Source organism: Rhea pennata, chromosome 4, assembly GCF_028389875.1.
Source record: "Rhea pennata isolate bPtePen1 chromosome 4, bPtePen1.pri, whole genome shotgun sequence".
NCBI classification, from domain to species: Eukaryota; Metazoa; Chordata; class Aves; order Rheiformes; family Rheidae; genus Rhea; species Rhea pennata.
This window is the reverse complement of record NC_084666.1, coordinates 51,556,575-51,571,260: the sequence shown is the minus strand read 5'-3', so window position 1 is coordinate 51,571,260 and position 14,686 is coordinate 51,556,575. Positions and strand designations below refer to the sequence as shown.

The following is a 14,686-nucleotide window of genomic DNA, read 5'->3' as shown; positions in this document are numbered from 1 at the left end:
TTCACACTTTTCTTGTGAATGTAGAGAAGTTGTACTGATAAAAGAACAGCATGTTTAATGCTTTACATTTGTGAAAAATACTGCCTCTTAATTGTCAGTGGCAGGATAAAACTTTCGTATATCAGCAACAGGTTCTTTAATGAAAAGATAATTAACAACTTTTCCAATCAGGCACAGAACTCAGACATATTACCAGCTTGGGGTTGAACTCTTCAGGTGACCGCCGCCGATACATCGTCATTAAAGCTTGAGTTGCTGTTGGAATGCCATTGCCATTAAGATTAAACTGTCGCTCTCCATCAGACTCAGAGTTGAGGCTTTTATGAGGGCTGGCAGAAATGATACTATTTGGTCTTGTAAACACCTGCAGAACCAGTCACAAGCAATTTAGATGTGTGGCTGAGCAGGATTTGACTTCCTAATTCACTGCATCAAAGTTACTATACTGAAAACAGCTCACCCAAATTGAGCAAATTAAATCACTACAATCCTAGAATGAGCATATGGCAGTAGAAATTGAACAGGTATAAAATAATTAAACTGTTTCCAGTTTTTCAGTGCCTTCCCCCATCCCACCTTCCCCATGAAAACTCCAGATCCTGTAATTAGAATTGCTATGGTAGTGCTAACTTTAATAAGCTCTACACTATTCAACTCCCTCTTTTGGTCTCCTGTCAACATCATAGGACTGTTGGCTGCCCAGGTGGCTCCTTGACTGTCCAGAATGTAAGATTCATATGCACATGTGCATGTGTGTGTATGTAGGGGGAGAGTGTAGTGTGTACACATCCCCACACAGAAAAATATTTTGAAGAGAGATAATTTGCTGGCTTTTCAGCTTTGAGAAGTCTTATAATAATTTTAATAATTGAGAATGTAGAATAAAGATTAATTTAGGGCAAGAAGTGAGACATCAAGTTTCAGCATTATATATGCCTGTGTGTGCACGCTGATAAACAATCACAATGACACATGTATTATAACCTACTACCAACAAAGCAAATCAGAAGCTGATTTCAAGATTTTCATGGCAAGCAGAGCTGAAATATTTCATACAATACTAAGGTAAGACTTAGTACTGACTTGGAAAGTGATCTCTACCTATATAAAACCAAAACGATAAACCACAAAATCCCTTTCTGCTCTGAGATCTGACCTGCTAAACTTGGCTCAGTTTAACAGATCTGATGAAGTCATGTGGTGAAGTACTTAATTTCATACCTATAACCTAAACATTCAGTGGATGCCTTGATATTTGAAGTGCCTGACAAATCTACCTAACTGCACCTTTTAAACGCCATTTACTTTGTGTAGTTAAATACGAGATTATCTCAAAATAGGGTCATCTGATGTCCAGAATGGAGGATTCTTTTTATTGTTAAAATTTTGTGAAGTTCAGTTGCAGTGCACATAGAGCCTCAAACTTGCTTGGCTCAGACATCCTTCTATGAAGGATCAAATATCATATTTATTGGCGAGAGACTTGTATAAAAAGTGTTTTGTATAGCAATTGATAATTTCTTCAAGATATTAAAATCTCTCAATTATATTTTGACTTTGACAAGCTGATGGGTATTAAAAATTCAGTTAATCAGATAGTTAACTATGACATTTTCCAACAATGTCTACTGAAATTTCAGAATGTGGCAGCAGGAGTTAGAGTAGCTCTTCCACGGCAGTTGTAATTTCTTAGATATAACCAAAGAAAAGAAAAAGTCCTAATCACAACATCGTATCTCTTAAGTTTAGGTCAGCTAAAAGACATTAACACAAAGGATTCTGTGTACAAAGCCTTGGTCTTCTAAAAACTTAAGTTTTCTTTCTTTCTTTTTTTTTTTTTTTTTTTGGTGTGGTTTCCTTCCTCCCCTCAGTTAAAATTCCCTTCAAGTAAATGATTCATTTCTTCCACATACCTCATCATCTGAGCTGATACAGCTTCCAGAAATATCTTTTTCCAAGTATATTTTTGAAGTGGTTTGTTGCAGAAAATCTGAGATCCTCTGCACAAGAAAGTCTCTGTCTTTCAAGTTGGCAAAGAGGAATGTCATTCTGTTTTTAGTGCTGATGGATAATGGGCTGGGCAACACACTGGAGCTGTCTGCCTTTTCCACTATTGTCACCTGGGGAGAAACAGTAGCCATAGGTCAAGGTCTGCAGCTAATCAAGTTGCTTGGTCTTAAGAACCATCTTATTAGAATAAACTCATGTCCTCTTTTCCCTATATAGAATAATTATGGGTATCCTTCTGCTGGAAAACAAGGTATGTATGGACTCCAAGACTTAACTCAAATACAGAGACTGTTATCCCCCTACAGATGGCTTCTTTACCTTCTCTAGCAAAAAAAAAAAAAAAAAAAAAAAAAAAAAAAATCCTTTGTACTTTGCACTGCTTAGTTTATTTCCTTAAGCTTTTATTTTAAGAGTTTAAGACCACAGAACTTTTCTGTAGGATATAACTTTCTGAGCTTCTTCTCAAAAACTCAAAATACCTTGCCATGTTCTCAAACCTGGTACAGGCTGTGTCACCACAGTTTTCTTTTTTTTTTCTTTTTTTTCCTTCTTCTTCTCCTTATTCTTCATTACTAAGATACACAAAAAAGCTTTTTTGCTGAAATACCTTTTCTATGTTAGAGCTGCATCCCTTGCAGTAACAACAATTATCAACCTGTGTTTTCATGATATACAGAAACCTGTAAACTAATGGAAACTATCCCCACATCTTTCCTTACAAAGGAAAGCACTTAATCCTCCAACACAGAGGTTTCTGTGTGGCCTTCAATTTTGAGGTGGTCACTGATCTAACTGAACTCCAACCTGCAAACTGTACTCAGACCATAGTCTACTCACAATCTACTCAGTATAGGTCACTAATTCACTGAGTTTTTGGGAAAGTGTATTAATCTTAAATCTACAGATAAGTCATGCATTGCAGATGAATTACATACCAGCCACAAGCATGTTCTAATTAGCCTTAAAAACAAATCGATCAAGTTTTTACAGTTAGTACAACAAACAAAACACACAGTGTAAGTTAAGTGCTTTTAACCACTGCTTTTATGGCTTTAAACAATCTCCTAAGTAATAAAACCTGTATTAGCATCTTCAGGATAAAAGAGAGCACATTTCAGTTTGCCAAGACTTTTTTTTTTTTAAACTAGAGATCAATGGTGAGCCATTAGTGCGATAGTACTAACACTTCAACAGCTAGAAGAATAAGATAACTGTTTTTCATATAACATTTCCTCTAAAGATCTCTTTAAAGACCACAACACACTGCTCTGGTGCTTCCTCTATCCTGCCAACTTCCTTTTATTTTCCTATAAATTACAAATCTATCAGCTCTTTTAATAAAGAGCCTCAGTAGCATATTCAAACTAGCTAAAAAGTGTGCCTATATTAATTTTCTGTGGCACTCAAGAGCTGAGCATAATCAGCACAAAGGAAAGAAAAAATGAAGAGATAGAACAGCATGATTTGTTATAACAGGAGCCAAAATCCACTTCCTTTGCATTCAAGCAGAGATGCACACACATCTGAAGTGCTGATCTTTGAGACTAGGGCTTCTGGTTGCAGCAAATAGGGCATTCAGTCATGAAAAATCTGCCTTTCTGATCATCACTACTGATTCAATGCTGTATTTTTGCCTGTCTGCCAAAACATCTCCAGGGTATCTACAGAACTCTGAAATTAAGGTCTAATCCAAAAGCTTTAAGTAAACAGAAAGCCTCCCCCTAACCTAAGGGTACTGATCTGTTGTTCAGTGGGTTAGTACTATCCAGTTTGGCACAGTTTTCCTTGCTAGTGTGGATACCTCATCTGTTCACACAAAGAACACTTACAAAATACTTATTCTTTCAGTTATTTCTTTCTCTCAAAGGCTAGGAGCTACTTTGAATCCCATGCTGCTACAGCTGTGGTTATCAAAAGCAGTTGCTGAGTCTGCATCCAGGAAAGAGATTTCTGTTAAATGCAGACTTTATTCCTGTTCTCTTCTACCACTTAACTTCACTGGGAGGATTGTTTTTCCCTTAGAATAACAGACAAACAGCACAGCTGGAACTGAATGTCTCCTCTCAAATAGCCAAGGTCATTGCATTCAAACAAATATATATATATTTTAATACTCTTAACAATTTGGGGTGAGGAGCGAACGGGTAAGGGCCCTAAAGTATTCCACTGTTCTTCAGATGAGATGTTTTTAGATAAGTGAATCTGTCCCTGGTTATATAAAAGTTTTGCTACTATTTCCAAGGTATACTTAATACACTTTCCATCAATCTGCCTCATAAAAAACCTCCCCAATATAACTATTTTTTCATTGTATCAAACTTAAAATTCTTCTTATAGAATATATAATTTAAATTTTTTGAGACCAGCTTTAAAAAGGGCAAAACACCAATTTATAAACTGCTGACATAAATATTTTTCACATATAGGAATAAATGATTGTTAGTTTGTCTATGTGAAGGGACAATTCAGTGCGTTAGCATTATGGATCTTTTTATATCTGACAAAAGCCCATCTTATCCTACAGATTCTTTAATAGAAGTTCCACTGATCAATCTAGGAAGTTTTACCTTCCCTCCCCATAAAGCATTAAAAAAAAAAAGTCATACTGTGTGGCTGTAAATTAAGCTCATGAAGGTTGTAAAAGCTGGCAGGGAAAACTCACTGTGAATTTTTGTACTAGGTACTTAAAACTAAGACACATAGTCACTAAATATTACTTAGAACATGCCAGAGTAGTACATTCACAGGGGACCAGAGGGATGAAGACAGCTTTTCATCAGTATTGTGGGGGGTGGAGGTGGGGGAAAGGAAGCTAGGATTCAGTTTACGATAGGATATACTTCATCTTTCCTTTTGCCATATCAATCTGCGTATAAAGTATTTACCTCTCGAAGAGGAATAATAAGGCTGCACAAGTTCTCTTCCTTACTAGTAAAGCAAATGTAGTTTGTAGAAACAAACATCTGACCCAAAATATGCATTTTGTTGAATGGAGTCCACAGAGTACAGTCTGTGTGTCCATCTAATTTCTCATCCTTGGGAAGTCGGAACAATGCCCGGTATCGCTCACTTTTTGCTCTGGCATCGAGATCCCTAAAAACAAAAAGATAGCGGTTTCTTTTTTTTAAAGGACATAATATATTTCATTAAATCACTTCATACAAATCATTGCCACTAACACACAGCAGTTACATACTCATATGCAGTTAAGCAGAACAAAACAGCGGACAGTTTGCTCAGAGAGGCTGCATCATCTCCCTTGCTGGAAGATTGAGAGACTACATGAAAGAAATATTTCCCAGGAATGACTTAGGTACAATTACCCTGACTTCTCAGAGGGAACAGATTAGGTAATCTTTTGGCATTCCGCTCAGTGAATCCATTTATTACTTAATGACATAAAAGTCAGGGTAATATTATGACAAAAACATTTCCTTGAGGCTGATTTAGTAATGCAATGGAATCATTATGTCTACAGTTTGTTAATAATTTCAAAGTTTAGCCTTGCTAATGTATTCAGTATTAGACTAAATACAACAATTCAGAAGTACTATGAAATGAACTACGAAATAGTTAGAAAGACAAACTTAAATGATATAATGCAGGTCAGATGTCACTAAATAACAAGAAAGAAAATAAAGCACCGATCACGATTCTTTTAACTAATATGAGCAGCATATAAAATGAACAAGAAGCTGTTCAATTGCAGTATAAGATGAATAGAGACAAGCAGTAACATTTTCCACATTGTATATCTGCTTCAACAATTTTACCTTTTTTAAACAAACAAACAAACAATCAAAAACTCTGCTACTTACCGTAAGTTTGGCATAGAATTCTGTATCTATAGCTTTTTTTTTTAATTCCAGCTATAGGGCCAAGTTGTATGTAGGCATGTTTTTTATTGACATTTAAGTTACTTTATAACCCCTGATAACATAAAGGAGCTTTACAACAGATATCTAATACCTAATAGCTAATAAAAGCCAGTGTCAAGAGATGCATAAAGAAATAAATGAAAATTTGGCTCGGACATTTATTTATGTAACATGTCCTTACTGGCCTATTTCTGTTTTCTATTTCAAGAAGAGACTAAATAATTATATCTAAATAATTCTCCACTTTTTGTCACCATTGGGAAACAATTATTCCTTTTGAAGAAACAGTAAATAGCAGCATCATTAGAAAACCTCTAGGTAAAATGCTGTAGGCAAGAGAATTGAGGAGAAGAAAACGACTAAGAGCCAATGCTACTTACCGTTTCAGGGCAGATACCTTTTTGGGGGATTTCTTTTTCAGTTTGGGTAACGACCTGTCTTGTTCAAATCCTTCGTTGTCCAAGAGCTGTCGCATAGCTATGTTGGCAAGCTGTTCCATTAATTTAAATGTCTCACTGATATTGAGGAACACCGAAAAGAAATGTTCACTTGACCTTGTGCTTACTTTGATCATATCAGGAAAGAGTAGTGTAGCATTCTTTTCAAGTTGAGTGATATCAACCCAGCGGATAACTAACTTCGCTGAACAGAAGCAAAACAGGAAAGATTTAGTGCAAAAAATTATTCTAAACATTCATCTTCCATTGTACATAAAATGTATTCAGATGGGATTTTCTTGCATCTTGAAAAGCTGAGAGGACAAAATGAACAGACTCAGCTTGTTAAAAGGAGATTGAAAAAAACCAACCTACTCCCCCCAACAATTATCTGACTAACAGTTCTTACCACTTGACAGGGACAAAAGTGTTTAAATATATATTTACTTCTGCACAGAATATCATAGATAAGCATTACAAAGCTAGGTAGGCTAAAATAATATATCATTGCCATCGCATCCACCCAGACTCTGAAGTCCCCTCTCCTTACAGAGAGGAGAAATGTAGTCTGGACACACCAAACAGGCTTCTGACTACTGTCCAACAGCTAAAGCAGCAAAATTAAACTGCTTCGCAGTCTATCTATTAAGAGATTCAGGAAAGTCCTCAATTTAATCATGATATAGCATACCATTTTACTAACAAAAATAAAACAGGAATTTGAGCAACTAGACAAAAAAAAATCATAAAAGAGTTCATGTATACTAAACCAGCTGATGTATTTAATCCTATAGCTATATATCTACTCAGCCTCTCCTGCTATGGAAACCACTGCAGCAAGTGTTGGCCCATTTTTCCAAAATCAGTGTTAGTCTGCTTTATTTTAGAATTTAGGACTTCAGATATTTGATGGGCATTCAACTGGTCTTGCTTTTATCATCACAGAAATATCACATTCAATTTTTTTGAGAGAAAACTACAAAGCTTTTCTATGGTGTCATAGTGTACAACTGCAAGCATTTAGGAATCCTTCTGGTACTACTAAGGCACAACCAGGATACAACATAGTATTCAAAGAACATTTTGTATGGAGGTTTGAAATAAGTATTTCTCCTAGATGCATCTGCACCAGCCAGCAGAATGGCTGACAATGAAAGATTTGTACAGGTCATCTCAGGATCCTCTGCTGTATGATTTTTATATATTAAAACAGCACATTACAAAATGCTACAGCAATACTGGATCCTTAGCTTTCCTTTCCACATCATTAAAGTAGGATATTGGTTTCTTAGAACAGAGACAATATTTACTTTAAGTGCAGAAACCAATCATTCTCTTAGTTTACATTGCTAAACAGAAACTTGAGCATGAGTCATTACCCCAAATTAATCAGTGCATACTGGCTCACTTCTTATACTGCTCTGAACAAGCTCCCTGAAGGGAGCTCCCTTCAGGGCAGAATGGTTGCATCAACACTACATAGCAGTTGATCCTGGGTCTCCAAGCCCTTTGTGATTTTCTGGTGTGGTACAAGAGTGAGGCATTTGAGTCTGCCTTAGTAGTACTGGGGGATTGTATAAGAGCAGAGAGAGCCAAAATTGGTGTGATCTCATCCCTATTTCCTTTTGGATAGGGTTCTTGAAGCGGATAATGCCTCTAAACCATGCCTAGATATTTTTTTGCAGAGAGCTAGTTTGAAAAAGCCAAAACAAGCCAGGGAGCAAGTGTAGAATTAAGTAGTGCAGACAATGAGGGAATTGATCTCTACTCCAATTTTACTTAGCTGTGTCTTTGTACCCTTAGCATCCAGCAAACAGTAACAAACTGCAGATGATTTCCCAACATTTTTTAAGTGCATAGACCATCATTCCTGTTATGCGTACCTTCCCTTCCCATAAGGAAGGAATAAAAGCAAAGGTGATTAATGCTGAGATACATCCAGCCCTGACGAGGAACTTTCCCCTTCCAGTAACTGCAGGAGTAATAATTTACTAATTTCTCTTCTTCTGGCATCCCAAATAGCTTGTGAAACTTCACTATGGCTTCCTTAAATTTTTCTGTATCATCATCCTCCTTGATGCCGTTGATTTTGTTGTATTCTGCGATGATGCCCTAGCAGGTAGTGAAGAAAGTACATAGCATGTTAGCCACCACAGAGTAGTAGATATTGTCATTGCTATACTCTCTGGATGTAAAGGCCACAAGTTACTGTATGTCAAGAAAGTCTTTGTTCTCTGTTTTTCTTCTCATTCTTTTGCTTATGTAGTTACTTACTTTTAGTGAAAGCTGTCTTTCTGAGGACTTCTCTTCTTACTATGCCTATGTCACAAGCAACCAAGCACCAACCACTTAACTGCTTGGCCAGCATCTTGTTTTAAACTAACAAGTCCACTTCAAATATTCCTAACTACTCTTCAAGGTATCTATGACCTGTGATTCTTCCCACTCCCAGGCAAGATACTTCTTGAGGTAACAGGAATAGGATTTCACTAGAAAATCTTATTCAAAAAAAGAAGGAAAAAAGAAAAAAAGAATCTACCACTTATTAAGGGGAAAAAAAAAAAACCCAAACATAACCAACCTACAACTCTTCTTAATGGATCCTGAAGAAAAAAAAAAAAAAGAGAAACAGAACTACATTCTAACAGATTGACCAATAGGATGGAAAAATCATTCATACTTTCAGGTGCAGTAGAGCTTCATAAAGTTTGAAATGGCAGTAGTTTAGTGAAAGGCCGTTTTTAGATACCTGAAATACTACAGATGTTTCTGTTAAATAACTGAAATTCTGCCGTACTCACTTATTTTCCAATCTATTTCATAAGCCTTCTTTACTGCCCTCTATCTTAAAGGTATAAAAGGGAAACTATTTCTTGATAAATTAGTCAATTCATTTGGAGATTATAGCAAAGATTGTCTAACAAATGATGGTTATCTATTTTTAAAAAAGATATTTGTCAAATGTAACAATTTTCTTAAAGGCTTATATTTTTACAGAACAGATGTCTTCCATGTAAGGTATTATTATAAGCATCTATAACTTTCATATCTGATCAACTAGTAAAACACTCAAACACAAGGGAATTTAAGACAATTGACTTATTACATGAAATTTTGAAAGAAAGGAGCGAGACAACGTGAAGGTCTGAATACACAGAAATTATGTAAAGTACAATCATTTTGCTTACACATAATCTTTTATCCATATATCTTTTTTATATAATTCCCAGTGTGGATGAAGTACTTCTTTACCAGTATAGTCACTATATCCCCCTATGGGGGGAAAGGGATACACTGGTAAAAGCAAACAAAAATAAACACCTATATAAGGTATAAAGGCCAATACTAAGCCATATTACTACATTTAGAAGTGGCTAAAGAGACATTACAGAATAAATAACTTGTACAAAAGTTAAAACTTTGCACTGAAAAAAAGAATTTGCATTGAAAACTGACAGAGCTTAAGATAGAAGCAATAGCACAATTAATTTTGAAACATTAAATGATTGGATTTTGTTTTGAGCTACATTGCTGAAGTTATGTGCACTACAGCCAGGCTCCCTAATTTTTGATATATGTTATCACTCTTGTTTTCCTTCAAAAAGGTGGAGCAGCATAGGAATGTTAGGTCAAATTTGCTTGGAATTCACATCAATTTTCCTTTCGCAGTCACATCTATCATTAACAATATTTATAATAGTATACTTAACTACCTGTATTTTTCCTCTCACAAATGTGTTTATGTCATTCTCATTTTCAAAGATTGAAAGAGTTTGCAACAAATTCTGTTCAAGCCACTCCCAATGTTCAGTGATTTCCTTCCTTGAGCAACCTGTATAACAAATAAATAAATAAATAAATAAATAAATGCTGTATCATTTGTAATTCCAAAATTCTCTTGCACAGTCTGTAATTTCATAGTAAATAGGTGGCAACTTTCAAAATCCTTTGTAACAAGCACCTATCGTTTATGTCAGCATCACGAGTGAAAGAAAAACTAAATTTAGAATTCTAGCCACAATGACAACAAACTGTTCAACTTCACCTTGGAAAGTCAGTAAAGGTATTACTTGCATTTTTTTCCAGAACCAACAAAAACTTCCAAGAGTTGTATACTCTACAGTTAGTTCTTAATTGTTCAGCCTGATACAGAACTGTACACTATACATAAAATTACAAGAGTAAAAGTCGAAAAGGACAGCTTTCCTGACAACTCTGTTAGAAAGCACCTTCCTCAAAAGAATAGTGCTGAAAGATCTCTAAGAAAGCTAGGTCTTTTTAGGATGAGAGAATTTCCACAGGCGGTTTACTTGTAACGATGAAAGAATAAACTCAACTTCAGCAACCCAAGTTATCTTATGAGACCAAAAGGGGTCAAGACAGAGAATGCTGATGAAGAGCAATCAGCATACATGTAGCCTGTAAAGCAGCACAGAACTAGAACCAAAAAGCTTCTGGTATGAACTTGAGTTTACATATGCAAATTTCTGCTTCCATTTTATTTGAGATGGGATTGCAATAAATAAAACGTTCATTTTGTCCCCTTTGTTCTCTTTATCTTGCATAATAAAGTTGTTTGTGCTGTTTATGATCTTTCTGTGCACATCCTGAAGAAAAAAAAAATCCATGCACTTACAGAACTTGTGTGTCCCCAGAGTTCACGAGATTTAATGATTGTTTCCTGCAAATACTTATTCAAACCCTATTTTGAAATCATAGGATGGTAAGGTTGGAAGGGACCTCTGGAGATCATCTAGTCCAATCCTCAGCATAGCCCGTACAGGGATTGAACCCACAACCTTGGTATTAGCAGCACCACACTAACCAATTGAGCTAAACAGTCTCTGGTGGAGAAAAGTCTTCACGGGCTGGAGCAAAACGTTTAGCCTCTGCAAAAGCCTTGAGGAGTTTTGTGACTGAAAAGGAGGTGGAATTTATGAGGCAAGCTGGACTACTAACATTCGACCCACATGTGAAGGAACAAAAAAAAAAGCATGGTCAAGAGGGAGCCAGATGAAAGTTCACCTGGGAAAAGCATTGAGTCTGAGCAGATTAAAGAAATGCAGAATGCTACAAGAATTTCAGAACATACCTAATTATGGTTTTAAATTGTTATATAAATGTATTTAGTAATAAATATTTTTTCAAATAAATGTTCATATAAAAATATCTGAAGCTTGATTAGAAGTATGTCAATCTAATTAGGAAATGGAATCAACACTAGAATCATAGAATCTGTAAGGTTGGAAGGGATCTCTTGAGATCATCTAGTCCAACCTCCTTATTTCTAGGAAATACAATCAGAGCTTTGTGCAACTCTAAGGAAAGCAACATTCTCTGCAATTTCCAGAAATTTCACATTTCTGGTTGTAGTATAGATAAATAAATCATGTTGCAGATCAGCATGCATATTTAACCAATGATATTTCAAAAATGTAAGTGACTGTCATCACTGCTGTTCCTCCAAACTACCAGATGCAATCAGTTCTTCCTGGAACTCAGAAGGTGGTCTGAAGACCAATTTACTTCTTCTTGGCTTTTACATTGCTGTAAAAAGCAATGATGAAATATGAGCTACGTGTATAAAACCAAACTGTCATCAGAACAATTGCTCATCTTGAAGAGCAGTAAAAGCAGTGCAAACACTTCCCCAAAGTTCCGTTTCTTAAAACTGTTCCTTGTTTGTGGCTGAACAGTTATTTTCATTACTTCTCAAGAAAAGAGCTTTGTCTGATATCTTTAATCTGTCACCTCCATCTCATTTTTTCCCTTGTTTTTTGTCTCCAGCATCTTACTATTTACTCCCACAGACATTCTCATCTACAGCATATTGTGGAATTAGGCCAAACCCTGCAGCTGATGTGGAGCAGAATTAGAGTTCTAATCTATTTCTCATCCATCTAGATCCCTCCCGCTGCTCTATATACTCAGGATTTTTTTAAAAAGAGTTTCCACTACAATGTTTTAAAGCACACATCTGTCCTTTGTCAATCTTAGCACATGTTGGAAGTAGTCACTCACTGGTCTTTTAGGTGAATTAAGCAATATCTCTAAATCCTAGGGAAGGGAAAAAACATCTACCATCTAAACCACTGCACTTCAGAATACAGAGCAAAAATTGAGAGTAAATGAAAGGGGCAACAGAATGTACAATGGGCTGTTAATCACGCCTTTCTCTCCTCTAAATGGTATGTTCAGCTTATCGTGAAATGAAATGAGCTTTCCCACTTTCGGTTTTATGCCTCTGATTATCTGAGGACACACACAGCAAGTAAAAAACACAGTAATTATCTACAGATATCATCACAAAAAAACCCCTGCAAATGCGCTTACAGAAAGAGTCACAAGGCCCATTTCCACAAAGTTACAGAAATAATTTCTGCATGTGTGCACAGTATTAGTGTCTTCAAAGAAACACTACCTTGTTGAGAGCTTTGTGATCCTGTCTAAAAGGAGTCTGTAAATAGTAAAAAATTTGTGCCCTCAGTGACTCCTTTTTGAGTTTCTGGGACAGAGGTCCTTACTAATTGCTATGCTCTGACATTTGGGTGAAGGGAAGATGGGGTTGTATGCGTGCCTGCAATCCTCTCTGCCCGGGCATAGATAAGGTAAATAAACACAACTTTTACCTTTCTTTCTCATGACCGAGATCCATCAGAAGCTGACCTGCAATGTCCCGTTACTCGCTGTCACAGCAGAGTGGCTGACAGTACAAATCAAGTAGTTAAATGAAGCTTTCCCAAAGACCTTCATACTACTGACAACTCCATTAATATCTGTTTTTACTATTAGCTGTCCCTAAAGGGAAATTATGTTATACAAATTTTAAAATCCTTCAGGGAGTTGATACTAATCAGTGTACAGGGAAAAAATGGCTGCTTAATTGAAGCCATCTATCAGATCTGCTTACCATCAGAAGCAGCAAGAAATACCTGTACTAAGGTGAGCTGTTCAAAAACTTCATATTGAATTCAGAACATGCGACAGCTCTGAGATCATCTTTGCCAGACACTTGAATCACATGCCTTAAGATTGCTTTGAATTGCTAAAATTATTAGATTATGGCAAGCCTTAGTCCATTCCTCCCACTCTTCTGAAGTGTGAAGAGGGTTTGTGCAAACCTCCACATCCCTTCTAGTTCATCTGGAGGAAAAGTTATCCTAAGTACCTAAACCTTGCTTGAGCAGGGGGGTTGGACTAGATCATCTCCAGAGGTCCCTTCCAACTTTACCGGTTCTATGATTCTATGAATTTGAAATTCCATTGGGAGGATGGGAGATGAAGGTGCCATTGGTAGGCAAGAAAAAGTCTACAGCTCCACTACTCAGTATTTTTTGAATTTTAGGTGGCGTCAGAGGTGCTGGAAGTTAACAGTCTATTAAAAGAATGACAGGCATATGTGCATTCCCCATTAATCCTCTTTTACAGTTTTCTTTCATAAGAACAGGGTTCTGGCTGCTGCCTGGAACACACTGAAACTTTAGGGCTAGTTAGGTGTTGCATTCAAAAGGTTTTCACTTTCCAAGACTGGCAAAGCAATACTATCAAACTGAGGACTTGACATTACAGGCTTGAAGGCTAAATAACTTCATCTTCTGCATTCAGCTGCAGACGCTGTTTTCAGAGTCAGCAGATGGAACCAGACTACATGCTGCTTCGCATTACTTGCAAAAATTGCCCAACCACAGAAATAAATGTTTAATTTTTACTGGATCTGATGCACATACAAATCCTAGTTAAAATACCAAAATAGACACCTCATTGATTTCAGCAACCATTATAATGACAGAAGGAACACCCTTATGGTTAGATATGTCAAAGTTAAGCCTTCAAGACCAAAGCTCTTAAGGGTTATCACATCTATTAAAGAAAATACACTCTGTATTTAAGTACATAGCCTAGGCACTGCCATACTGTAATTTTAGGTACCTCATACCTAGAAGGATGATACACACTGTCTCAAATAACTGAGCAGAAAATGGGCATCCATGGGACTTAGATGGCACTTATCTTGGAGGAGACTGAGCCCATAATCCAGGAAGTGCCTTACCCATACTCAGTACTCAAATGAGATTGCACTATCTTCCTGATTTCCATTTCAAGAGAAGCCAGGTGCCCAGTCTAAATAACTTGGGGACCATAATCCAGGCACTCTCCCTACTTTACTGTTTGGAGGTAGCCCATCACCCCGGAATGATGGACTTCAGAAGTGCAGCAGGAATGAGCCACGAGAGTGGGGAAGAATATGCAAGGAAAGGCTCCAGGTATAGGCTCCAGACTGCCCATCAGGGAACACATTTGGGAGATGGACAATAGAAAATAACTCAGGCCTCCGTCCCTGCTTCACGGTCATTGTTGGTT

At 36.7% G+C, this 14,686-nt stretch overlaps 1 protein-coding gene across 4 annotated transcripts in view; it reads right to left on the bottom strand.

Annotated features, from left to right (window-relative positions):
• Window positions 1–14,686, bottom strand: part of TBC1D9 (TBC1 domain family member 9) — a 56,118-nt gene that overhangs the window by 25,578 nt on the left and 15,854 nt on the right. For all 4 annotated transcript variants that reach the window (XM_062573947.1, XM_062573948.1, XM_062573949.1 and 1 more), the window contains exons 3-8: window positions 10,039–10,157; window positions 8,209–8,437; window positions 6,269–6,530; window positions 4,896–5,103; window positions 1,914–2,120; window positions 194–364 (exon numbers count right to left, since the gene is read on the bottom strand). In XM_062573947.1, the coding sequence (XP_062429931.1) occupies window positions 194–364; window positions 1,914–2,120; window positions 4,896–5,103; window positions 6,269–6,530; window positions 8,209–8,437; window positions 10,039–10,157 (1,196 nt within the window). The remainder of the gene's footprint in view (window positions 1–193; window positions 365–1,913; window positions 2,121–4,895; window positions 5,104–6,268; window positions 6,531–8,208; window positions 8,438–10,038; window positions 10,158–14,686) is intronic.